This window comes from Cyclospora cayetanensis, unplaced genomic scaffold (assembly GCF_002999335.1).
Source record: "Cyclospora cayetanensis isolate NF1_C8 unplaced genomic scaffold, CcayRef3 CcayRef3_contig_80, whole genome shotgun sequence".
Lineage (NCBI taxonomy): Eukaryota > Apicomplexa > Conoidasida > Eucoccidiorida > Eimeriidae > Cyclospora > Cyclospora cayetanensis.
The window spans coordinates 68,813-94,204 of NW_020312753.1; the positions used below are offsets into that span (position 1 = coordinate 68,813).

Consider the following 25,392-nt stretch of genomic DNA (forward strand, 5'->3'; position numbering starts at 1 on the left):
AGCATTGTACAGGATCCCCGTTGTGGTGTGTCCGCTTAGTGTTGATGTGAACCGGCAAATTTCTCGTGAAAAGTGTCATTGGCTTGCCCTTCAGCGGACATCAACGATTCTAGACTAAGCTGAACGTGAATGCAATTCAGCATGCGGTAACCTGAATAATTGAAGTGGGCTGTGAGGACCTTGAATACAGTCTGTACACCCCAGTTAACACCTGTGGGTGCAAATCAGGAAAGGGCTGGCAAAGCCCGTTTTTGTGGATGCACTTCCTTTTATCTTTTTGGGTCTAAAAATAGACATTGCTCAGTTTGAGAGGCAGGATTCTACAGTCCAAAGAGGCGGCGATGGGAAAAAATGCCAACGAAATTCATTTCGATCGCGATATATCTGTTGAGCTTCAGCTCTCATGCACGTCCCAGTGCAGGCCAGGCACCCGCGTTTTACCATTCTACAGACGATATTTCTGAGGAGCTCCAGCAGCTGGCCGAGCGCTGCCCTGATCTTTCGATCCGGCGGGAGCGGGTCGGGGACGAAGCTTTCATCGATATCGCTTCGGTATCGCGAACGAAGCAACCAACTACTCGATTCTTCCTTCTTGCAGGAGAGCATGCAAGAGAGCTGATCGCCGCTGAAAGCGCGCTTCACTTAATTAAGGGTAAAATCCTTCGACCCTTGGCAGTTCACCAGAATACTCAGTATGAGAAGCACGCAGCCTTGTGTGGGGAGGAAAAAAGTCTCCTCAAAAAAGCAGAAAAAGCACTTGAAGATACCTCGTTTCAAGTGATTGTGAACGGCAACCCTGTATCCAGAAAGAAGGTCGAACAAGGAGATTTCTGTGTAAACTTACTTCATGATATACCAATCTGCACAGCACTGTCATGCATTTGCTCCATCCTACTTGCAGCTTCGGGTGAACGAGAACGCCGTAGATCTCAACAGGAATTGGAAAGGTACATACCTCAACGGACTTAGCACAACTAAGTGTAGTGTCGCAAAGTTGTTTCATAATCCCGCAGCGCACTGGAGTCCTAGGGCGACCAACCCGGATACATATCCAGGAAAAAGACCCTTCTCAGGTAGACTTTTCCAGAGCAGCTCATAAAAGGGGAATTTATTATTGATACATACATACAGAGCCGGAGACACAAGTGTTTCGACAAGCTGTGACGGAATTCAAGCCTAATTTATTCCTATCCTTGCATTCGGGTATTTGTGGACTCTTTGCAGTTCTCAGCTACCTAACAGCTGACTCTGGTACCAACGCAGGCACCTTGGGAATGTACATGCCATGGGCTTACAAGGAAGCAGAACCGACGGAGAACGAAACAAGGATGATGTGCGGCTTTTCACACGTTGCAAAACATATAAGCACTGTACAGATTTTCAATTTCCCCAGGCAGATCATGGATTATCTGAACCAGAAGTTTTGTAAATGTCCATGCGGTGATTGGCTATTGCAGTCCAGTACAATCTAGTTCTTGAATTGTCATCATGTAAAGCACGCAGGCCCAGCAGGAGAGCGTGTTGGTTATCGTAGTCCAGGGACCTGCCTGGATTTTGTGTATGAATCTCTAAGAGTTCCGTTCGCCTATGCATTCGAGGTATGAAGCATTCATCTGTTTGGTGCAAAAAGCGAGAAAACAAGCACAAGCAGATATACACTGAACCTTCCCAACGCCGTGAACTGCTACGGGCCTGGGAATCAAACAAGCATTTTCACGACGCCTCCAGTGACTTCTCCGGCGAAATGAGACAGAGGATTCGGTTCCAGGCAGGATGCAATCAGGTCGTCATAGCACCTGAAACAACTGCCGAAGCCAGCAGCTGCTTTGTGGTCAGTTTGATAAGGCTGCTCTGGCATCGTCGGGTCATCAAACAAGTCGTGAATCCAGCAATTTAATCCAACTAACGAAGTTGAGTTCAATGCGACTCTACTCAACTGGAGCGAAGTAAGCGCCACATTTGAGTCCGCTTTCTAACTACTACGAAATCTGCTGATGTATCAGGCGTACCTAGAGCTGGCCCAGGCCACTACAGAACAACTCCTTGATCCGGAATATGTCTAAGAGCTCGAGGCCCTTAAGTTCCTGCTGTAATTCCATAACACAACATGTAAATTTTTAAAAACCTCACCTTGGGTGCTGTTCATGGAGCTACGCACAAACAAAGAATTGACACCCTTAAATAATATCCAATTAGATGTATAATTGCACCCATTCACCGCCCTCGCTAGAATGAATGTAAACGAATGCATATTGTTGAGAAGGTTGTCTGGACAGTCTGTAGAATTGCGGCTGCGACTGTATGCTGCAGAGGGCAGTCAGGCATTTGCAAGGATTCGCCAGTTGGGTGTTCTATCGTCATTCTGATTATGACGAGTGAAGACTAGCAGCCAGGGAGGGAGGAAACGTGAGTAAGGGCAAGCTTAGAAAATGCAGAGAATGAAACAGAAAACTGTGCAGAAAGCCGCTAGAGGAATTGCAGGGTGCAGAGGGGGAGTACCTGAGGCAGACAGCGGTAGATATGATGAATGCACCTTAGGGCTGTGCCAATCTGCAGAAAATAACGGAGCAGCGTGCGTTGCATAATGACTGCACGTAGAAAGAGGAGGAGGCAGCATTAAACTGGGCACGAAGGGCCACTCACAGCGGGAACGGACAAAGTGTGAGGCCGGTGAAACAGGAAGATTACAGAGATGCCAGAAACCTCTCTTATGTGGACAAGTAATAACGTGTGTTACTATACCAGCAAGGACAAGGACCCCAGCGCTTCCCAAAAAAGAGTTCGGAACAATCTGTAACAACCGGCGCGTCAGATAAAAATACAAGTGTGGGAGCAGGCTGATGAAGGGGGCTCCTGAGCGCCAGTTTCCATTTCCAAAATGCTTTTATTTAGGAGTACAAGAAAATAATCCCAGGAAAAAACATGATCATGACTGTATGTATACACAGCGCTGCAACGTGATTCCAGCAGTAGTTTCTGCTTTGCGCTTGACTCAGCGTTCGGCCCGAAACTTATCGCTGAAACTCTTCTACGACCGTGGAAATATCGTACTTTGCAGTAAAATCTCCACGGCAAGGAGGGATTCTATGGCACAAAAAACGACCTTGCAAGCCCGCTCCAGGCCCCTTCTATCGTCCATCGGGGCCCCACAAGGGGGTCCCTAGCGTTTTTCCGCCGGGTTCTCAAGGAAAGGGACTTTTCCGGGCCTATTTACTGCACTGTCTGCCACTAGATATGCTTCAGATCTGCCCTCTCCATCCCTCCAGCCCGTGTTTCGACGTCATCTCGATATCATCGCGAGCGATTGTACACTGGCAACAGCAGAACCTCAAAAATTCGGCGAAGCGGGAAGCTGGCTGTCTACCCACTGGGAGTCTTCTCTACCTAAAAGGCTCATGTTTTCGCACTGCAGTGCTTCTCCAAGGACCGCCAATGCACACAAGATTTCCGGCAATCTCAGGGTGACCAGTTCAGGGCATCTCGAGACCTACTCGAAGAGCCTCATCTTGACCAGCCTCCGCACGGGCTTGCCTTCAGGGCCTATAGTGCGTGTGCAGGCCTCCTGCAGCCCCTCACTTTCCGCTGGCAACCAAGAGTACGCGTGCCGTTTCTCGCTGTTTTTCCAGAGTTGGGTATAGCTCCCACAGGAGGACGATCTCGTCACATCTTTCACGTTGCATCCCATAGGAATCTGTTGACCGAGTGGCAATCCTGCGCTCCTTGTCTGCACACCTTAAGCACCTCGCCAGCGTAAACTGCCTGTGTAAACTTTGAGTCCCCATGAGTTACTCGCGTAACTGAGTGTGCCTGGCAGCCCCAGCACAGATTAGGCAGGATTGTGTGCTGATTGTGTTTGCCTCCGGATGCAGTGTGGTCGCCAGGAGCGACAGAACACCCTGGCAAGCCAGTGAAGACCCTGCTCATAGACAACTACGACTCGTTCACATACAACCTCTATCAATTGATTTCCGTGATAAACGGCACGCCTCCTGCAGTCATTTATAACGATGCTTTTGGTGGCGACTGGGCTAGAGTGTGCGAAGCGTTTCCCGATGTGGAAAACATAGTCATCTCTCCGGGGCCCGGCACCCCCGAAAACGCCTCAGACTTTGGACTGTCTGCTGCTGCGATCACCAATGGCTCTTTGCCAATCTTGGGTGTCTGCCTAGGTCATCAAGGCTTAGGTCACCTCTTTGGAGCGAGAGTGAGTCCGCTTCTAGTGGTGTGTGGTGACAAGGGCGTGTCAACACGCTTTACCTGGAACCGAACTTGTATGAGTCTCATCGCGCCCTGCCATTTCCGAATTGACCGAGAAGCAACTCAGCACAGTGTATGTTCATGTGCGTTTGCACCCGTCCTTCTGCAGATTGTACAAGCGCCGGAGGTTGTTCACGGGCGCTGCTGTATCGTCGAAGTTTCCTCCAAGTGCGAACTCTTTCATGGCATTGATCGCTTTGCCTCCGTTGCCAGGTACCACTCTCTCTGCATTGATCCGCAAAGGTGCGTTTTCCAGCACGCTTCCCAGTATTTCGAGATGATGAGAGGCATCACCGCATGGGGCGCCCTATCATGAAGGGCTGTTCAACACCAGCTTTCGGCACCCCGGGTCTGGTGTGTCTTGCAGTCTGCCAGAATGCTTCGCCGTGACAGCTTGGACACAGACCCCGGCTTACACCATCATGGGGATACAACACAAATCTCGGCCTTTTTTCGGCATACAATTTCACCCCGAGTCTGTGGGAACGCCTTGTGGAGATCAGATTCTCCGTAATTTCAAGGCTTTCACCCTGCAGTGGCAACGCGTCCAGCAAGGCCTACTCCCTCGCCAGCTCAGCTCCAAGCCACAGGCACGCTTGACACTTCCAACTCAGCAAACAGGAGAAGCCAACAACGGCTGCCCGCAGGCGGCCTTATGGGAGGTTCATGTTGCTGAAGTGCTTGCGCGTTCTTCGCCAAGTCCCCTCAAGGTACAAGCATCCTTGGAAACGCAGCCATTGCCAGTCCTGAATTCCTTGGAACTGTTCAAAAAGATGTATGCCGAAAGCCAAACCAGCTACTGGCTCGACAGCAGTAACTCAGACCCCGCATTGGCAGGATCGGGCCCCGTTGAGCGAGAGGCACTGTCACGGTTCTCTTTTATGGGAGACGCCGAGGGCCCCTGCGCCTTTTTGCTGGAAAGCTGGACTGAGCGCAGCACGCGACAGATCTTCCGTTGCGCTCAGGGATGCGGCTGCTGCGCAAGCCCCTCCCCACTTCACATCCGCGAGCTTCCTGTTGACCCCTTCGACGCGATGCGCCTCCACGGCACGCTGACGGGCGGCCAAGAGGCTCTTCGCTTGCGCCGTTGGAGGGCTGTCATTACACCCAGCCAGGAAGGGGAAGGGACTGGCGGGGTAGTCGCCGTATCGTCCCCCGTACTGGAGCCAGTGGAAGAGGGGTGCAGTGGTCACTCAGTGAACCCCGAGCGACCTCCGTTTGACTTCTTAGGGGGCTATGTGGGATATTTTGCATATGAGCTGCGCCACATTGTCTTCGCGCGACTGAGAGCCGCTGAAGGAGATGAGGGCCCCCCTACTGCCTCTATGGGCACCCCTCAGTCCATGCCCCGTAATCCCCTTGCCCTCTGGGTGTTTGCCGACCGATATGTGGCTATAGACAATCACACGGGCCGCTGCTACCTGGTCTGGCTTACCCCCACCGTTTCCCCGCGGAGTGCCAACACTGCAGTTTCCCCCTCCGAGGAGGCAATAGGGACGCGAGTGGTAGCTCCTCCCTGTGAGCCTCTTCCAGACGCCGTGCGCGCTGGGCGGCTCACAGACGGCGCGCAGAAATCTATCGCAGACGCGCAGGTGGCGTGGGCCTTGGGGGCCCTCAAGGAGATCGCCAAGTGCCCCATGTTCCCCCATAGTGTCGTTCCCCAGCGTAGAAAGAGCTTGTTTTTGGCTGCACGAGAGCAGACTCCTACAGGGGAAAAGAACGTGGAGCCCATTTATTTCCGCCCTACTCTTACTGAAGTGCACTACAAGGAGGCAATAAGAACCATCTTGGAGCATATTCAACGAGGTAACGCCTATGAGGTGTGCCTGACGGATCAAATGACCTCTCCGTACGATCCCGAGGCACTCTCTCCTCTGGAGGTATACTCGCGGCTTCGCGATAGAAATCGCAGCAAGTTTGGGGCTTTCCTTAGGTGAGGCACTCTCTACGGGTTTTGCCTCGTCCCCGCGGACGCAGCCTACAGTGCTGTGCTGTGTGTGCTCGCATCTGCCATATATGTGGGCTATCCGAGGCCTACCCTCTATAAGCTTAACGGGGACAGGGCACTAGTGTTCTACCAACAGTGACTGGGAGTCTTTCTAGTATTTACAGGGGCGTTTTTCTGTCGTTTTTGGTGTCGATGCTGCCGTCGCTTACGACAGGTTTGATTTGGAGGCCTGCTTGTCTCGCCTTTCCATTAATAACGGAATGGAGGAGACGCAAAATCCGTTCGCAAATCTCGCTGTATGCTGTGCCAGCCCCGAGCTCTTCCTTAAGGTCGACCCGGACGGATGGGTGGAATCGCGGCCCATCAAAGGCACCCGCAAAAGGGGACGCACTGAACAGGAAGACGCGGCGCTGGCTGCGGAGTTGGCAGCGTCTGAAAAAGACAAGGCAGAGAACATGATGATAGTTGACTTGGTCAGGAATGATTTGGGTATGTCCCGGCTCCCATAAAGGCAAACCGGTGTTCTTAGCCTGGTGGCCGTAGCTGTCTGAACCTCCTGGACCCCAAAACGTGAAACATGCAGAAGTAACTGCTTTCTGTCTGATACCCATGCAGAAGCGTCGCTTGTAAGGTTGGCGTCTTAGGGATACTGCATTTGACTGCACTTTGCGTTGCTTCTGCGTCCTAAATGCGTAGTGCTTGGCTAAACACGAAATACAGAGAGCACGTGCTTGGCATACACATACTGTTCATGGGGTTTCCGTATGTGGATCACAGGCCGCGTGTGCGTTGAGGGATCGGTCACAGTGCCGAGTTTGTTCGCTGTGGAGACGCATGCAGCAGTGCATCACATGGTATCTGTCATCCGAGGAAAACTGCGGTAAGACCTACATGGAGGATGCTTTTTATTATCTTTGGAATAGAATGCAATGCAATATGGAGACTTCAGTGTAGCAGCCAGAAAGTATTGTGTTCCTTTTTTCACGGCGTCTGAGTCGTACTCCTCAGCAAACACCAACTATGATGGACGTACGAATGTACACGTTCAGCCCGCTAAGCTGCGGTTCTCATGAAGGCTCCTTCGTTTCCTGTGTCCAGTAGAATATCCCTCGTAGGGGGGTTTGTGTAGTCAGGCTGACCCCAGTTTTTCCTATGGACGTTCAGGGAAAAGGAATGTGACGCGCTAGATGCAGTCATCGCGGCCTTCCCCGGTGGCTCCATGACGGGGGCGCCCAAATTCAGGGCAATGAACATTATCGCCGAGTACGCCAGTCATTTTTTGATGCTCGCAAAAGCTGCGGAAGTCCAAAACTCTCAGGGTCTTATGGTTCACATTTCTCCCGCTTCTAGGAATAGTGATGCACGATTGTGTAGGAAGGCACTGCAGGTGATCATAGCAAATGCGATTCTTGAATCAAAAGGAAAATGCGATTGCCAACCTGCTACATCCCGCGTTCAAGTTTGTTCAGTTTGTCAAGAATAACACCTAGTAGAGAAGAATTATCCTTGTCCTGCTTGTGCTTTTGCCACTCATGCTGTTTTGCATGAAAAAGTGAGATGGCAGTTGGCAGGCAGCCACCGCGAGTACAGCCAGCAGCGTAATATGTAGTTGTTATGGCTCTGGTTCGACTGTTGAACGCAGGTGTGAGTCAGGACACAGAGGTATCTATAGCGGGGCAATAGGATTCATTTCTCTGAACGGGGCCGCATGCCTGAATATCGTTATTCGCACAGCCGTCTTCGACTCCAAGCAGGTACGGTCTAGAATGCAAGCATCGCTCCAGTTGCACAAAGGACCATATTTGGTTGCTAAAGGTGGCCTACATTCTTCCTAGTTGGTTGGCCTCTTCTCAGGCATTGCTCCAGCGTAGTGCATCAGCAACTTTTCGTCTTTTGGGTGTTCGGAGAGAGTACATGCAAAGGGAATGGGGTCTGTGGCTCTTTCTTAGTGTAACTCTTGAATTGTACAAATACTGGGAATGCAGTTGTTCAATGGGTCTATCTGGGTCGATGCAGCACATTATTGTGAAAGCTGCTTTTGTGCTTGCGTGTCACGTGAGATCGAGCGGCATGCCTTTGAGCCAGCTGTAAGACAGGCAATAAAAAATTTCACATGCCCACAAGGCTTGGTAGAACTGTGCGTTGCTTTGCTGATGACTTTGTCGGCTTCAGGTCTCGGTGGGTGCTGGCGGGGCGATTATTATCCTTAGCGATGAGGACGACGAATATGCGGAGATGCAGCTTAAGGCTGTGTCCGTTACACGAAACTTCAATGAGACATGTTGAAAAGTTTTTCTCAAACAGCGTTATTTACCTGATGAAACACCCAAGCTAAGTGTAGCGGTCAGCAGGAACTGACATCCCTCACATCACCGACCTGCACGACCAACCCCTGTGCTTTTCTTTGAGATAAGTTTTAGGGGCGAATAGCCGGCTCATGTAGGCATTTGCAAGGCGCCTGTTTGTTACTGTTGTAACAACTAGATAATCCAACAATTTAACAAATAATACCGAGTTCAAAGCAGAAGCTTTCAAAAATTCGACTTTGAATCAGGTAGAGATGCGCACGTTCATGAGGGCAGGCCAGAATAGTAAACCACTATGCACCGCGTAACCAAATACAGAGCTAGCCCCTACGCAAAATTCGATGCCGTAACTGCATGCAGACCTGAGTCCGTACGAACCAAGCGGCATGGGGACACAACCTCAGGCGCAATGTGTGAGACGGCGGAACCAGGCGCGCTTTGCTGAAACTTGGCTCAAGGTAGCTGGAAAGGGCGTTCTTTTGTCTTCGTAAACAATGGCTCGTATACTCACGGGTATGAAAAACCTTGCAGCCGGTTAAGTAGTGCTGCGTGCGGTGTAGTTGCAACCTCATCAAACGCTGTGTTGGATCAATCCATGTATCTCCGTAATTACTTTTCGAGGTATAAATAGAGTAGACCAAGGCGTACGATAAACACTGTGCAGGCTTCGTTATTACCGCGAATCCGAGCTGCAAAAACGCAGCGCGCTACGTTCTTCATAACCCGCACATTGTCTTTCATATGGAACTTGAAATACATCTTTCCCTGTCGAACTCCTACGGGTGGCGGATGACAGACTGCTTGCCGCACTGTTGGCAAGGCGGCATCACGGCCCTGCATTTCCTGCAAACGGCTTTAAACCTTTGGCTACGGCATAAGCCGAAACACCCAGAAGCTTCCTCTCGCACAATATCAAATTTGAGCTGACGAGGAGGGAGCGTGAAACCAAAACATAGCTCCGTGCGGTCGGAGGGATGACCCCTGCACACAATTTCTGATTCTAAAGGAATCAGGATTGGCTGCGGAGGGGCCATAGTAACAAACTGCTGCTGAAGCGCTCTAGGGGTAACCATCCTTTGCAGCTTTGGATCCGTAGCCGTCGGAACGAACACAACTCTCTCGTACACCGGCTGTGGGGGAGCCTCTATGACGAATCGCTCTGCTGGACGGGACCCATAGAGCCCGGCACCTTGCTCGTAGACTAGAGGAGCAGCCTCAGCTCCGTATTTCACAGGATATTGGTCCGCTGGTATCCTGTTATCCTGCCTAGTTCCCATTATACCGTTTGCCCATTCCTTTGCCATCTCAGTCCAACTCTGTGGCGCCACCGGGCCATACATCTGGTAATTCTTTGCATCCGAGCCCGTTACATGAAGTCTCTTTTCAGCCCATGGGCCAGAGGCGTTTCCTGACCACAAAGGACTTCCCTGGTGCTCCGCAGGAAAGCTCACATACTTCATGGCCCCAGGCTCTGTGCGCAGTGCCGGCGCCCCTTCCATTTGGGTGCGGGGGTATTCCTGGTACTCGCACTCGGTCGGTACAACGCCCAACCTGGGCGGCGCATAAATAAATTCCTCCGGGATGCGATTCTGCACTTCCATTTTATGGTATCCTGCCACACTAGGATTTCAAAACGACCAGCGCACAGGAGAGGAAATAGAAAACAACAGCGGTACCGAGATGTTTTAACCCTTCAGCAGCGGGGAGCCCAAGAGGCATGAAGGAAGAAGCTTCTTGTACCACCTATTATAATCAGATGCAACGAGAAAAGAAAGATGCCAAGAAGGAGAATCAAGGGCCCTCGGTCTTGAACCGTCAAGCAGACAGGGCGTGAGGTCTACACTTCTGCTGAGAATCCTATCGGAATACCTGCAAATCTAGATACAAAATACCTGAAAATGCCTGCTAAACTGAATTTCAACCAGCTTAATTGAGTATGATTGACCGTACAAGCATCCCCCGTCCACGCCCATTGGCTACAAACTAGCGCACACAGCACGTCATCGGGATGGCCCACTTACCCCGACCTGCTCCCAGTTAAGTACTCGTGTTTCTTGGTCTTTATGCGATAGTGCTTCTTCTAATGTTTTTAACTATTATTTCTCGTTAACAATGAAAAAATAACGAATATGGCTCACTGCAGGCCCAAACAGCACTGTATTCAACTACTGGTGATGCCATGCACTTCTGCTCAGGCCTGCTTTCGCGAACCCCTCAAAAAATGGATATCCAGGCGGCTGCTTCATAGCTTTGATTAAAACTGGAGCAGATATGTGTGCTCTTCCAGAGCTTGTATTTCTGGCAGGAGATGGTGGAAATCAGAAAGCTATGCGATGATATGCTTGCACGGTCACGAAGCTATGGACTGACCCAGCCTACGAACATGCATTAGATTTCCGTGCACTACGCGCCATAGATGTAATATTTGACTGTTGGGCGTATCGAATATTCGCCATGTTACATTTTTTTGGTGCCGTGTAGCACGCAGCAAATAGTGGAAAGTGGGGAAGGCGACTGACTCTCAAGCTAGCTAAGCTGTGCTGTTAGTTCTATATATAACAAATCAAATAGTCCAATTTTCAATGATTCCACTAGCAATTACTAATTTGTCTTCTCGTGCTCTTCATCGCAGAGCACCACTACCTTGGTACACAAAGGCGCAACGTGTGGTTGTATATTGTATTTATGTTTGTATGTGCGTATGTTTCACATGTGTACGTGTATCTGTTTGTGTATATGTGTCTTTGTGTGCGAGGGGAAGGAAGGGCAAGTACATGTGTAAGTACGCATTCCGTAGCGGTTCACTGAATCGAATCGCGCCAAAGATTTGCATTCTCCATTCCTTCAGTAAAGATGCTCACAAACATCGCTTCTTCCATCCAACAGTACATAAGAACTGCACCCACAACTAATGGTCGAGGATGTGTTATCGCTTATGAGGACGCAGATGTAGCTGAAGACGGGCGGGAAGGCAATGCTGACTGCTTACTTCGCGGCTGCACCTACTGTGGCTGTTTGCAATATTTACCATACAACTAGCAAAGATTTGACAATTTAAACGGTTTTATGTAGCTTACTTCAGTGCACAGCTAGTTAAGTACAATAGGATCCAACGTTTCGTGCATAGGCGGCTCAGCTACACTTCAACACTTGCTACTTCACTGATTATATGTAAAAAAAGAACTAGCGAAGTCGTGTCTAGTAAGGTTGTCCATGCATCTTATATCTTGCAGAACAGTGTGAGCGTGAGGTAATAAGACGCATTATTCTGTGCATGCCCGCTAGATGCTATGTGCAACTAGCTGTGAGTGGTCAGAGAGCACCTGTGCACACTCTAGCTGTCTCTCTCCTCTAGTGGCGGGAACGCTAGGACAAGCAGACAGGAGAAGAGGACAGCTTTGGAATGCTGCACAATGAATTCCTATTGCTCGGGTTTCGATTATGGAGCCAAGTGTTAGCTTCCGCATGGTTTGACGTAGCTCTTCCCCACTCAGCCAGTGACCATGGTTGTAGTATGTCAGGCTTCACGACATAAGCTGTCTAATGTTATAACTGTTGTTGGCTATTCAATAACTTGGCTTTTGCTGGCAACAAGCTGGGAGGGGAAAAGCCATTGGGCGATGGGAGCAAACAGTGGCACCACGCCTGCTGGGCCGGCAGAGGCCAGCTTGCAAGCCGATGTGAAAACAGTATATCCATCGCTGGCGGGAAGGCATAGTTTATTAGCTGACAGAATGCGTATGGGTGTGTCGACAAGGCTATGCCAACCAGAAGAGTATAGTGTTCTTAAGGATGGATTAGTATTCCGAGATTTCATTAGCTTGCTGAAGATATTCCTCGCTGTTTGCCTTTTAGATGAAGAGATAAAACGCCTGTGGTGTTTTCTTTGTTAGACGGGAAAACGATTAGATGGTGGCTTTATTTAAGCAGAATAAGTCGCCTACCTGTATGGGTTGCGGTACTTCAAGCCTTCATACACGCCATGCCTCATGGGTTTATGAAGGATCAGCTAAGCAGCAAGCTTTTTAAAAATTTGAAAAGCTGAACACGAACTTCTACCAAGAGATTGGTATACCTAGACATAAAAAGCTCGCTAGCGCATCGTATCTAGATAATTCCTCGGGCAGCCCCAGGTTCAGTTTCGCAGTATCGGTGGCCCCCATGGCATGTAGCCAAGGCTGGGCGGCACGCTGATAATTTGTGAGAAAAGGCGAAGTGAATGAATTCGACCAGCACCTTTGTCTTAGCCCGGTGTTAGTACGACAAAAGGCGGGAGGTCTCTTATGTGCGTCACATTGAAGCCCTTCAACCAGATCAGTACAAAGCTGTAGCCCCTCCCCAATTCTCAGCCCAATCGACATCTAACTCTACGGACACCCTTTTACAAATGCTCGTTCACCACCATGACATAAGTTCCACGGTCGCACTCAAAAGTTCGAGGATGCCTGTATGTCATTTGGAAATGTCCATTCCCCAGCTGTAGTGCAACAGCATCTCAGCCAGGATTTCATGAGCGTAACAACAAAGAGTGAATATCTGTGTACATGGGTGCACTTCTAGTATGGTGCCAAAGAGTTCACGAACACCCACAGCACACGCGTAACTGATTTCAGAGCAGCACGGTGCTGCTTTCAATATTTCGTCTGTTTGCCTGCAGGAATCTATCCAAACCTTGCAGAATTGAAGCAATCCAGGCGCGGTCTTTACCCATGCACACCCGCAAGAATGTTGCGAAGTTCTATGGATTTGCATTTTATTGCCGAGATTTCATTCTTTTGTTTGCTAGCACTGGTGATTCTTTGACTGATCCACTTGAAAGACGGCTGTCTTATGATCTAGACAGCGGAATACAATGCCGCAGCAAGGACGTTTATCAATTCTTACAACTCTTTTGATTAATCTGCCGGCCTATTATGTGCGCTATGTTTTTCTAAAGGGCTATTCACGAGCTATTGATGCTGCTCTCCCCAACAAGCTGTGTGCACTTTAAATCACCAAATATTCACTGCTGTACTCTTCATGGCTTCGTCGAAACGCGGAAACTGAATCCCATGCGGGAAAAGGTGGGGAGTGCAGAACTGCCGGCTCTAGTGTGGGGGAGTCATTTTATTGCCTAGACTGCCCTTCTGCAAGCTTGCAAATAGCTATCAGCCACGCGCTAATCCTAGTTACTCGCTGGCTGGGATGCCTGCCGAGATACAACTTCAGAGTGTATCATGGGCCTCACCACCGATATCGCCGGTGGATTTTCGAGATGCCCTAGTGGTTCATCATGGTGCAACGCAAGCACTTTTGTCTGCTGATTCGAGGTTTCTAGCAAGGTGCGTGCGTGTTACGGTTCTGACCATCATCCGCTGCTTTCGCCAAAATTGCGAATGGCGAAAGGATAAAGCACTAATACGATGAAGATGCAAAGGGTACAATAAACGTATACTGATTTGAGAAAGGAGGGACTTGAGACCTATCCATCCCAGCAGGGCATTGCACATCCAGAGCTCTGAATAGAAGACCTCGCTGGAATCGGCGCCAGACACTGAGCGGAGTAGTATTCAAGCAAGAGCCCCCACTGAAAGACACTTAATGAGATTTCTAGGCGTAATTTTGGCAGCTTAACGCGAGAAGGCCGTGCCTTGAAGGCGAGGCGTGATGAGGGGTGTCCCAGCCCTCCGAACAGCGCCAAAGGAGAGATACAGAGAAGAGTTAAAGTGCAACAAATTAAAAAAACAACCATGAAAAATTGTTCAATATCTACGTGCAAAGCGACTTTTTGTTCTATGACAACTCATGTGTAGTTATTTTGCCCATGGCTGCGGTGGAGGGAGGGCCCCCCCATTGCAGAATCAGGGACCCCTACTGCAAACGGGCGCAGTCGCTGGACGCTACTTGGAAATAGCAGTCTCATATTCAAGGCTTCCCCCACTTTTAGGAAGCGTCTAAACAAAACAACAGTGTAAGGCAGCCAAATCCTCGCTCGGTTGCCCTTGTCTGCCAGGGGTCCTGCCAGGTGTATCGGCAGTCCGTGGGAGGTGCCTCACGGGACCCCCCTACCATTTTAACACCTCTTTCTACCGTTGACAAGGAAGCAAGCTCCATAATGAAGTGCGTTGCTGGAAGGGGGAGTCTAATATACCTGGCCGCCATTGCCCATCTGGCACTGCTCCCATGCCTACCAGCAGTAAGCGCAGAGGGAAACAAACCCGAGGTGCACGTCTCGGTGGATCCTACATCGTCAGACGAGGCCTCCCAAGCAACGCAAGGGAGTATCCTCGACAACTCCGTGAGCATCGAAGAAGGTGCGCTCTCGAGGAACCCAGGGTCGATGGCGCCTGTTGAATTTCCCGAGAGGATCCTGGGGAGAAAGGTTTAGTGGAAGCGTTCGCAGTTGGAGTTTCCTATATGAACAACTGTGTGTGGGGGGGGAACTCGCGTCATTGGGGCCTTTTGGGGCCCTTGTATGGTGAATTGTATGCCACCCCTAGCTGGAAGGATCCCTGCAGCAGCTAAAGAACTACTACTAGTTGTTTCCTGCCTCCATTTACCTCCAGCGTGATAAGCGATCGCGTGTTGCATGCACGCATAGAGGCCCCTGATGATGCGCGAAGGGGGTCTGGGGTCACCCAGTGCTCCACTGGCCGTTGTGTGTGTATGTGGGTTTACACGTAGGTGATCATATGCCCGTGTACCTCTGCGTATGCGGATAAGTGTGTATGCGCATTGGTCTATGGACACGTTTATGGCTGTAGGTGCGAATATGTATGTATTGGGGTGTGGCGAGTCTGCTTCGAGCTGCAGTTCTTGCTGCACGCACGCGCCGTCTGAAAGTTTCTGCGTGTTTTCTGTTTGTCTGTGATGCACGGATGGGCGAAAGACGACGAATCCGAGTTCGAGGAGGCTCCCGATGACATACCCATCCCCAGTGCCTTTGAGCGACTTCCTGAACATGGGGGGCCTATGACGGCTGCTACCCTCCAAAAGCAGCGTAAGCAGTCCATCTCGCGTCGAGCGCCTGGTGGCTCCCAAGTCTTGCGTCTCTGCCCGCTTTCGGCAGCCAGTCCAGTTGTCTCTTATTGCAGGAGTGTGTCTATGTGTGTGTGTACATATGTGTGTGCTGCTGGCTGCGGATGCCGCAGCAGCGAATGAACAAATTGCCTCCGCTGCAGCATCCATGCAGGGCCCTCCTGCGACTGAGCACTGGGTGCTCAGCCTTTGGCACCTCATGCTTTCTTACCGAGTCGTGGACTGCGCCGCCCTTCTGACGCTTATCCTCGTGATCGTTGTAGCCTTCAAAGGCAAGGCGGAAAACAAGCGTATTGCTGCGCAGTGGTAAGCACACTCGCGTGCGAGCGACTGTTGCGCCCCGGTTCCCCTCTCCCTCCCTTTCGTTGCCACGCCGCTCCTTTTTTCTTCGCTCGTTTTTCTCGGAAAGGCAACGCCGCTCTGAAGGCTTCGCCTTGCTGTGGTCTCGTGCAGGCTTCAAAGCGTTAAGGAACTCCTTGAAAATCAATTTGCATCCGTAGCGGAAGCAAACAATGGCGCTCTCTCTGCACGCTCCTACAACGAGTTTGAGCTCTTCTGCTCTGGACGGCGCAACTGCATGTTTATGCATGCCACGCTGCAAGTCCGTCCACCTTTTCCACACGCAACACGAATACGCTAACTCCCGTAGCAGCCAGCAGCTGCGGCGGGAGGCGGCTGCTACGGGAGTTAGCCCCCCTTTACAGCCCTCCGCATTCACCCAGACACACACAAACACACACACACACAGACACACACACACAAACACTTATGAACTTACACGCAACGGGACAGGGAAACATGAACGCTTCCCATCCCCGCCGCAGCCTTCTCACTGCTGAAGTTAAAGAAGCTTCCGCATGCCGCGTATGCATCATTCCCGCCAGCTCCGGCGAACTGCATGTGGCATTCGGGAAATCCTTATTTCGAAAGTGCTGAGCGTTATGTGACTGCAGTGCATCTCCCGCCAAGACCTGTGGAAGGGCCACGTTTTCCGCCGCTTCTTGAATTGTGTGGGAGACGAAGTGACACTGGAATTCTTGTTGCCTGAGTGCGGAGAGGGAATGATCTTCGGCATCTGCAGGCGGCTGGAGCAACGCAAGTTTGTTGAAGCTCTATGGGATGTCGTAAGGGCAACCCTCACTATTACCACACTTGCGAGCGCTGCCGCTCGCTGCTGTGCTGGCGCATCCCAAGTAGCGCCACTCCTGCCCCATGGGATGTCGCTGCATTTGCTGGTACTCTTGAATGCATGCGTGCATGTATATGCTTGCGTGCGTGCATGCTGTGTTGCGTCAGACAGAGTTTTGTAAGAGCCGTCAATCGGCTAACCTGCTCAGCCAAGTGCCCGAGGGCTTTTCCGTGATTTCGGATACACAGGAGGCGGCAGAGAAAATTCTGGATATTCCAGGACTGCAGAAGCTACTGCAGCAGCTCGCGCCGTACTTAAGGTGTATATACACCTCAGACCTGTGCACGAACACGCCCCCAGCGCTCAGTGCCACCATCGCCGCCGTCTATGGCACTGCCGCCGCAGGCGCCAACAAGCCGTAAGGCCCAGAGCTGCTGTTGCGTGTTGCTGCTGCCTGCGATCATGCTAAAGGCTACTGACACACGGCTAGATAGATTCTGGAGATGGGGGAATTGAGGGAGGGAGGCAGGGAGGAAGAGGAGGGAGAGGCGGGAGAGGAGGAGGCATGCGCGCACCCACCTTTTACTGAAAGGCCTGCACGTTTGTGCATGCGGCCTTTTACAACGGGCAGCAGAAACTCTGAAGCAAATGCTGATGAGGAAGTTGCAGCAACTGGAAAGGAACCGGATGGATGGACAGCCAATCCCGTATCGTCGAGCTCGGTGCTGTTGTGCTGCTGCCGCTACTGCTGCTTGTGTTTACAGCAAGCGGGTTCTCCGGCTGAATTACATCTTGCCCGAGAAAGATGAGGAGTTTGATGCGAGGTAGCGCAGCCAGCCGCTGCAAACGTTGCTGGGTGCTAGAGGGGATGCGGAGTCTGTGGCAGAGCTAATACTTAAATATGCATGGCATATTCTTTGAGAGAAGCATATGACTACGTCGAGGGCCAGTGAGGTTGCTATTAACTTCCTCTTGCACAAGAGAGCGCGCACGAGGAAGTGTGGAGTGTGATTAGGGGTCCTTCCGCATGATGACGCATGCCTTGTAGGGGGTGTATGTGCTGCCTGCAGACTGCCAGTGGCTGTCGCTTGCAAGCTGGTAGATGCCTTGGCATCTCTCCGCCTCAGTGACGCGGTGAGAGAAGGACAGAGCTGGGCATTCAAGGGGGCGAAGAGTGCAATTGCGAGGGTCCTATTGCTATGCACCGCGGCGCTGCCTTTGCACCCAATAGCAAAATTGTGAAGGCGTCTCTCCCTTTCTCTCACGGCTGGCGGCACGCCAAGGCAGCACTCTCTGTTCTTGACGCTTGTTGCAAGCAAACACTTAGGGCCTCCTAGAGGCGGGCGCGCTGAGGAAGCCGCGAAATGGGATACATTGGACGCACGTACACCTATCTGCCTGTACACCGCAAAGCCCGCGCACTCCAGTCGTGAAACTGTATCAGCAAAACGAAAAGCGGCTGTTGCTCCCCGTACATGCATGCGCCTGCCACTGCAGTGCCGCGAGTCCGTCAGAAAAATGCGTCTGACATACGAAAAGGAACGGGAGAAGACTCGAAGAAAAGAGCAACAAGAGGTAAGCGGATGCCACGAGCTACAGGCAGGCAGGCAGGGAGTGAGGGGGAAAAGACCGTCCTGACAGCGGTGTATCGGCGTTCAGGCAAGCAGAAGGGAAGACATACAGAAGGGCAGACAGACAATGCTCATGAATTTAGGGGCGGGCAGGAAGCTACAACGGGCTCGCCAGAATAACAGCCCTCCCTTCATTATATTTTTTCGCTTTCTCTGTCTGTCAATATCGGTCTCTCTCTCTCTCGCCTTTTATGTGTACATGTTCATCAATGCGATTCTGCATTGTGTGTTCCAGCACAAGTAAAGCCCTGATGTTGCTTTTTAGCGTGTTTGGTGTTCTTTCGCTAAAACGTCGGCTTGGCTTGCAAGTGCCGCCTTATGTTCGCGTCTACAGGAAGCCGAGAGGCGACGCCAGGAGCGTAAGAGGGAAGAGGAGAAGGCAATCGAGAAGCTGCCTGAAGAGCAAAGACGGAAGGCTCAAGAAGCACAGGCCAAGAAGGCGGCGCGCGAGCAGAGGCGCGAGCAGAGGCAGGGCGTGAAGGTGAGCGTGGATTGGGTGGGCAGAAAGAAGGCTTGAGGTTTTAAAAAAATACATGCAGGCGTACCATAACTCACGTAGATATAAATGCAACATGGATATTATATCTATATCTACGTAAAGGCCAGGCTTGGTGATCGCCGCCGTTTGGTTGTGTATACCACCTACCGGTGTGTGTGTATCGGTTGCCTCTTACTGATGCTTCTGCGTAGCACATCCTTATGAAGTGAAGCCACATCTAAAACCGCATCAGCCCATGTATCTGCTCATACATGTGGATTTGGTCATATAGCGTGCAATGGGGTGGTTGGTGCCTTCATGAAAATGTATGGACCCGCACATCTGCGATCAGTCTTATGAGAGGCATGTTAGGCCGCAGGTAGCGCAGCCTGCATGGACCCCTTGTTTTATTGCCCTTTCCGTCTGCTCGTGGTTTTGCGCATGCACATGTCTGCGTTGTTTTGAGGGGGGCGGAGGAAAAACAGTCGAAGGTGGCACTAGGGGGAAGGACGTGTGTGGGTGTGTGTACTACTGCGGTCCATTGATTCGCATGCTTTGCGGTTGCAGGTCGTGAGGATTTAGCTCTCTTTTAGATCGCCATGCCATTCTACGGACTATGCTGGCAGGGGGCAGACAGTTGGGTGGAGGGGGAGAAGGGTGCAAATAAGCGCCACACACAGGGGCATCCTAGAGAGACGAAATAAGGCTTCGTGGCACCAATGTGCGTTTCTCGACCAAGAGCGGCGAAGAGGAAACTTGGCAAGCCGTTATCAGAGATGCGCTTCGCCACCTGCCCTATCGTATCTGGACAGAGTTGCAGAGAAAGCACTCACATTCTATATATCTCTGGGTGTTTAGTGGTGTAGTCTTGCAGAGCAGTAATACACCTTCACCCTTCACACAGGCATCTACAGCAGTGACCCTCCCTCTCTAAACCGTGCATCACCAAGAAATTGTCTACCGTCAAACTGATCTCGCTGCGCTGCACAGCGGCATCCGGGGTTGTGCGATTCTCCCCACACCGCCTTCTTACCCCCTATATTGGAGGGGAAAACAGCTCGTTTTGGACTGCATGATGCATGCTCTGTGGCGAGGGCGCACATGCGTTTCCTGCCTTCGAGCACAGTGCGTAGCGCGGCGTAGCAATGCAAGAAAAACCCCTAGAGAGACCTCTTTCTCCTCTCCCACGGTATGCGCCTTAAAGCCTCGCGTATCCTGCCTGTATTGTCGCCCTCAGTTTTTTGGTTGGTTCCTGTTGGCGCTAATGCGCGCATGCGCGTTGGGCGTCTTTGAGAGAGGTGCAAGAGCGACACTAAATATAGGAGTGTAAAGTAAGCTTGTAATTTAAGGCGAGCATCGGCTTCCAGTGCTGCGGCCGTTGAGCCTACGCGCAACGCCGCCTACTGCGTGTTGCCGTCGCAAGTCGTGGCAGGGAGGAGAGAAACTCGAGAAAAGTGCCAGCCAGTGCGAGGCTTTCTCCCCCATTCACAGCCCACTGCGGGGGGTGTGTAGGGGGCCCCGTGAGAGACTTTAGAGGCCGCATATTCTCGCCTTGCACAAGGCATACTAACACCTCCTAGATACAATCACGACAGAAGGGAGCGGCGTATCAAACCCGTTTAGGTGTGTAGCAGCACCTGACGTGCATGCACGGACTGCGAACGCCTTCTGGCAATAAAATGCCACTCGACGGCCTAAAACGCTCCACGCGCAGGGGGGGGGTCTTGAGTATAAGGAGCCTTTCGCCGCTTGCTGCCGAATAGCCTTTCAACGCGCGCGAAAGTCTGCGAAAAAAGAGAAGAAGAGGCAGGACAGAACAAGGCGGCAGCCTCGAGGCAGCAGCAGGTCTGTGCCGTCCACGACGCCGTGTGACTCGAAAGCATGCATTGGTGCCTCGATGAGCTATGCATGCGCAACGGCAGCACAAACCACTCGGAGAGCAGCAGCAGCAGAGGCTTGAAGATGGCGCTGCTTGCTCTACGCGCAAGAGGCCTGGCATGCCGATACTCACAGAACGCCGCTCGAAAAGAGGGAGGCGGGGGAAAGGGAAGCCTACTTGTGCCGTCTGCGATTGTAGCTTTTCCTTCAAGAGAAAAAGAATGGAAGCAGCCAATATAGTCTTAAGGAGCTGCAGTCCAAGCCCCCTATACAGCCCCGTAAAGCCTTCTTGCATGAGCGCGGAGACTAGCACGGCGACCATGCCTCCCTCTCCCTCCTGCAGCCACCCCCATTCCCCCCCCAGACACAGACACAGACAGACGCACACATGCATGCATGCAAACAAACGTCTAGAGCGCCGATCGCAAGGCAGCATCAGCGAGCGCAGCCCGCTCTGACGGACTGCGCCCCTCACCGAACGGATACGATGAGAACTTGGTGTCTGTGAAACCTCAGGGAGTGCGACAGAGCGCTTTCGTGAACAGAGAGAGGCCTCTACCAGCGATCTTCTCTCCACCCCTCCCGCCTGCCCCCTGCTGGTGCGTGTGTGTCACGCAGGAGAAAAGGAGCCGCGCTCTCAGTGGGCAGCGGACTGCTACACCAGACGCGAATGCAAAAGAGACGTCGAGAGACGAACCTCATCCGATAGGGGCGAGTGCAGACAGCCGTCTTTCGAGGGTCGAGAGCTTCCAGAAGGCGGAGGGGAGCTATCCTCCGAACTTGTGCAAATGCCGAAGCCTCCCGCCTGCGTTCAGAAAACGTCGCAGCAGTCCTCCACAAATTGCGCCGAGCAGCCGGCTCGAAGCCTTCGCCTCCTCTTACACACCGACATCCGATCAACAACTGTCTGGAGGGTTCTGACGCACTTCTCGCGAAAAATATGCCTATATATATGTGTATAGATATATAGATATACATATATCTCTCTCTCTTGCTCTAAACCTCATGAATACACAGTCTCCCCGTGGTCTCTGTCGGCGTGAGAGGCGCCTGCCGTCACTATTTTATCCTCCTTCCGCAGGGGCCCTTCACTAGACAGGAACGAGAGGGCAAGAGTGCGACAGGGAGGGGAGAAAAAGACGAAAGAGGGGATAAAGAAAGGCGTGGGAGAAGGAAGCTAGCAGCCCTTCCCCCCCCCCCCCCTTCCCTACCTCGCTGCAATCGGAGAGACAAAAGGATGCCGGCTTTCGCAAATTCTGCTGCCGCACGAAACGCAATGCAGACACGGATAGACATGTATAATGAGCACCGTTTTTGCACCGCAGAAAGAGGGCCTGAGGGAGAGGCGTTTTCCTCAAATTTCCAGGCAGACGTTCCATCGAGAAAGACACCAAATACGCCCCCCAACTGCACTATGGCTTCCCAGCGTTTAGTACATCCCCTACGACCAGCAGCCCCCTTTCCTTTTTCCCCCCATGCGTGCAGTCGCTCACGTCTGAACAGATGTATGCCGAGGTCGGTGCTGCAGCAATCAGTTGCACCTGCAACTCCCTATCCAGCGCCGACTGTACAGACAGCGCACGGGGCACTTTTGTTTGCTGCTGCTGCTGCTGCTGCTGCGTGAGCGTGTGCAGCTGCTGAGGCTCCATAGATCCTGCCCTTGGCAGCTCTCGAATATCTAGACCTTCCCCCTCAGAAGTTGCATGACTTGGCAGTCTCCCCACCCCATGCCAAGGCGTAGAAGACGAGCCAGTGCCTCCCGATATTAGAGCCAATCTGGCATCAGCGAGTGCAAAAGGCAGGAGTAGGAGGGATGCAGCAGGGGGCACAAACAACATGCACTGTTCAGGAAACAGCAGCTGCAGCACGGGCTGCTGTCTTCTGCAGCAGCTGCGGCTGTAGAGGCAGGAGCGGCAAGCAAGTGGAGAGAACGGGAGAGGCAAAATTCGCAATTAAGCTCTCACTCTTGGTGTTCTTGTTGGCAACTGTCTGAGCTGCCATGCATTTTTGCGCCTCTCTCCAAAAGGCGAGCTTGCAGCAGCACCTAAGGGCAATAAGGATTCCTGTCGAGTCTCCATACGATGGCATCTGACTCTGCCAGCCAACCCCTGTCATCCTCCTCCCCCCATTCCCCCCTCGCATACCCCTTTCCCGACAGCGCGCTTGTGGGGCAATAAACAGACGTGCAGGTGTATCTAACACCGCATCTCTCCTCCTCTACAGGCAGTGGAGCAATGGGGGGGGGGAGAAAAAGGCCTCTTGGAAGCCAAAGAATCATCTGCCCCCCTTCCCCTCCACTCCCCTTCCCCTCCACTCCCCTTCCCCCCTTAGGAAGAGGCAGGAGACACAAGCTTCCCAACAGACAGCACCGGTACAGTCTAGCGTTTACGATCGGAAGCACCTTTGCGCGAATGTAGGGATACGTTGCAACCGTGGCGAACGCCTTCGATATGGCTCCAAGCAAAAAGCTCTGAAGGGCAGTGAGGGGCGGCAAGACTTGCTGCAGCGCAGCTCACAGACAGCAAGCAAGCGTCAGAAGTGAACGCAATTACATCTGCTCCAGCAATCTGCCTACAAGCCAGCAATACTACCGCAGGAGCAAGTCTCTCCCTCTGGCTCTGCAGGAAAGCAGCCCAAGCCGCCGACTCCACAGAGCATCAGCAGCTCGCTGCCTCTCTAAAGTGCCGCAGGCAAGCGGACGAGGAGGTTTTCGAGCACCTCTAGCCGCATGCCCACGCATGTCGTGAAGCCAAAAACACCACATTCGAGTGCAGAGTGTGTTGTGGCTAGGAACTGTCTGGCAGCGGGAAAAGCGCGAAAAAAACGAATCAGGAAGCCCTCCGAAAGGCGAACTTACTCCGAAGCGCTCAACAGGTGTATCATCATCCGTGATCGGATCCATAAAACGACGAGACCTTAGCAAATTGACCATCTGCAGCCACAGCCTGAAAACGTCGCGCCGCAATCATCAAGGCAACACATAGGACAGGCTCCTGCACCTCAGGCACCGCTGGGCGCTTCCCTAGCCTCGCATCCTTTTAAAAGCAGTAACTAGCATCCACGCACGAGGCAACAGAAGGAGAGGCGGGAAGCCTCTCCCCCTGACTGCACGTGCTGCTGCCTTCCGGAACGTACTTTAGGCTGTCAAAAGTTGCGTTGGTGATGGCAGGATTTGCACAGAGGCACAGCGCAGCTCCAAACCCACGATAAAAGCCCCACGGGCCTGTCGCGACAGACACACCGCAATGCAGCACATGCAGCCTCAACAAACAAAGGCGCTCATAGCGCTCCTGCTGCAGGTACAAATATCGGCAGCAAAGCAGCAGCATCAGCAGTGGCTGCATCAGCAGTGGCTGCATCAGCAGCAGCAGCGTCAGCAGTGGCTGCAACCGTGGAGGCATCCCATAAGTGCGCGCGCGCCCACAGTCTGACGAAAAAGGCACCATCACAGACGCAGCACCACTGGCCTCTTCGCAGGAACACGTCTACAAATGCTGTTTGCCCTCTGCCGCCGACATCACCAACGGCAAGAGCAGCAGCAGCAAGCGCACAAGCAGCGGCAACAACGGCAGCAGGGGCTGGGGGAGACCTTCGGTGCGGAGGATTCTAAGGAAGATCGTGCGCAGCGGTAATCTGCAAAGCTGCGCATGCGTGCTGGTAACATCAAGAGGAGCCGTCAAAAGCTGCGTTCCCAGTGCCGCAAGAACAGCCATCAACAAGGTTCCAGCCGTTCCTAATGAGCCGAAGCGTTTTGCTGCTCGGCTTTTCAAGGCTTGATATCTGTGAGCGCCGCATGGCAAGCAGCGCAACCACAAACACCACAGGCCAGGGAGACACGCAAGGGACTGTGTGTGCAGTTGTTGCGCCTCAGAAAATGGCACCAGTGCAACAGGCTCTCTCTAGAAAAGTACAGAAATGGACAGGAATGTGCGGAAAAGGAGTCTATTTGAGGCACGACTAGGCATACAAGTAAAAGTAGACGAAATTCCGTGCAACCTGCTCGGCTAATTTGATACCAAGGCCACTGTACAGGCGGCTGATACGGTTGACGAGGTCAGTAAGTGTGCTTTTGTGCCGACGCGTCTTCGGGGTAGAACCCGCGACGGAGGCTGCATCTTCTTGCTGCAACAACTCCTGCAGCGCATCTATGAGTGCTTGCAACACACTCCGATGCCGCTTCTGTTGGTGCTGCAACAACGTCCTCGGCTGTTTTGACACCGAGGCCTGATGATGCACGAGCAATGTGTCCAGCGGGAAAACAGCGACAGTGGAAGCGCAGGCGGCAAGGGCACCGCTTGTTGCTGCCACGAGCGATTTACTCATTTTGAGACAGCAGGAAACGGCGAATGCCCAAGAAATTCAGGGCACATATGCAGCAAACGTTTCTCGTTCGTATCTGCCCCCGTTGCAGATCGGACGGGTCCTGTACACTCCAGACCTGCTGCTTGCTTCTGCTACTCTGTTGGTGCGCGTTTGATGAACAAATCGGTCGGAGTAGCCAGCGTCCTCAGGTGTTTGCACAACAACCTTGAGGTGACGATGTCAGCGGATGCCCTCGTCACGGGGAATCTGGAGAAAAGACATGAAACCCCTCACAAGGAAAGCCCAGAAAAAGTTACGGGCTAGAAAAAAACAACTTCGAAACAACTTTCCCGTGAAGGGAAAAGAGAGACACTAGACGGGGTGCTTGCAGTACCAGTAGTTCCCTTGAGAGAGAAAAACAGGCATACGTGTACCGTGTATGCAAG

General features: G+C 52.2%; 5 protein-coding genes across 5 annotated transcripts; 3 read left to right on the plus strand and 2 right to left on the minus strand.

Moving 5' to 3' along the window:
* Positions 1–351: 351 nt before the first annotated feature.
* On the plus strand, positions 352–1,748 carry LOC113146942 (carboxypeptidase A6-like). Its single transcript, XM_026335796.1, is given in 8 exon segments — positions 352–652; positions 710–834; positions 902–947; positions 1,014–1,073; positions 1,132–1,203; positions 1,264–1,333; positions 1,394–1,440; positions 1,504–1,748. Coding segments are annotated over 8 exon segments (966 nt in total).
* Positions 1,749–4,679: 2,931 nt separating this feature from the next.
* Positions 4,680–8,491, plus strand: LOC34620511 (aminodeoxychorismate synthase, chloroplastic). The gene is made up of 6 exons (XM_026335797.1): positions 4,680–6,190; positions 6,420–6,694; positions 6,983–7,085; positions 7,370–7,468; positions 7,848–7,959; positions 8,378–8,491. Exons 1-6 carry the CDS (start codon positions 4,680–4,682, stop codon positions 8,489–8,491), a joined length of 2,214 nt encoding a protein of 737 aa, XP_026191582.1.
* Positions 8,492–9,082: 591 nt separating this feature from the next.
* On the minus strand, positions 9,083–10,010 carry LOC34620512. The gene is made up of 2 exons (XM_022733761.2): positions 9,310–10,010; positions 9,083–9,167 (listed from the first exon to the last, which is right to left on the minus strand). The coding sequence occupies exons 1-2, from the start codon at positions 10,008–10,010 to the stop codon at positions 9,083–9,085; spliced, it is 786 nt and encodes a 261-aa protein (XP_022588350.2).
* A 3,685-nt stretch (positions 10,011–13,695) lies between these two features.
* Positions 13,696–18,805, plus strand: LOC34620514 (coiled-coil domain-containing protein 47). Its single transcript, XM_026335799.1, has 12 exons — positions 13,696–13,832; positions 14,105–14,270; positions 14,438–14,804; positions 15,380–15,490; positions 15,642–15,834; positions 15,982–16,129; positions 16,482–16,652; positions 16,825–17,075; positions 17,422–17,481; positions 17,728–17,791; positions 18,155–18,232; positions 18,623–18,805. Exons 1-12 carry the CDS (start codon positions 13,696–13,698, stop codon positions 18,803–18,805), a joined length of 1,929 nt encoding a protein of 642 aa, XP_026191584.1.
* Positions 18,806–20,166: 1,361 nt separating this feature from the next.
* On the minus strand, positions 20,167–24,967 carry LOC34622021. Its single transcript, XM_026335800.1, has 10 exons — positions 24,612–24,967; positions 24,234–24,406; positions 23,961–24,048; positions 23,780–23,905; positions 23,502–23,589; positions 22,609–22,688; positions 22,369–22,420; positions 22,138–22,254; positions 21,861–21,900; positions 20,167–20,342 (listed from the first exon to the last, which is right to left on the minus strand). Exons 1-10 carry the CDS (start codon positions 24,965–24,967, stop codon positions 20,167–20,169), a joined length of 1,296 nt encoding a protein of 431 aa, XP_026191585.1.
* Positions 24,968–25,392: the final 425 nt, after the last annotated feature.

Bases quoted from the DNA above. Each gene is read 5' to 3' on its own strand.
- LOC34620511 (XM_026335797.1), top strand. From the start codon at position 4,680: ATGGGGATACAACACAAATCTCGGCCTTTTTTCGGCATACAATTTCAC. The intron at 6,191-6,419 runs GTGAGGCACTCT...CGCTTACGACAG, and splicing joins AAGTTTGGGGCTTTCCTTAG to GTTTGATTTGGAGGCCTGCT. The intron at 7,960-8,377 runs GTACGGTCTAGA...TGTCGGCTTCAG, and splicing joins CCGTCTTCGACTCCAAGCAG to GTCTCGGTGGGTGCTGGCGG.
- LOC34620514 (XM_026335799.1), top strand. From the start codon at position 13,696: ATGCCTGCCGAGATACAACTTCAGAGTGTATCATGGGCCTCACCACCG. The intron at 15,491-15,641 runs GTAAGCAGTCCA...CGGATGCCGCAG, and splicing joins TGCTACCCTCCAAAAGCAGC to CAGCGAATGAACAAATTGCC. The intron at 17,076-17,421 runs GTAAGGCCCAGA...TTGTGTTTACAG, and splicing joins GCCGCAGGCGCCAACAAGCC to CAAGCGGGTTCTCCGGCTGA.
- LOC34620512 (XM_022733761.2), bottom strand. From the start codon at position 10,010: ATGGAAGGGGCGCCGGCACTGCGCACAGAGCCTGGGGCCATGAAGTAT. The intron at 9,168-9,309 runs GTCTGTCATCCG...AAGCCTGCACAG, and splicing joins TGCCAACAGTGCGGCAAGCA to TGTTTATCGTACGCCTTGGT.
- LOC34622021 (XM_026335800.1), bottom strand. From the start codon at position 24,967: ATGAGTAAATCGCTCGTGGCAGCAACAAGCGGTGCCCTTGCCGCCTGC. The intron at 24,049-24,233 runs GTCTCCCCCAGC...GCGCGCACTTAT, and splicing joins TAGAATCCTCCGCACCGAAG to GGGATGCCTCCACGGTTGCA. The intron at 22,421-22,608 runs GTGAGAGCTTAA...CGCTGATGCCAG, and splicing joins TGCCAACAAGAACACCAAGA to ATTGGCTCTAATATCGGGAG.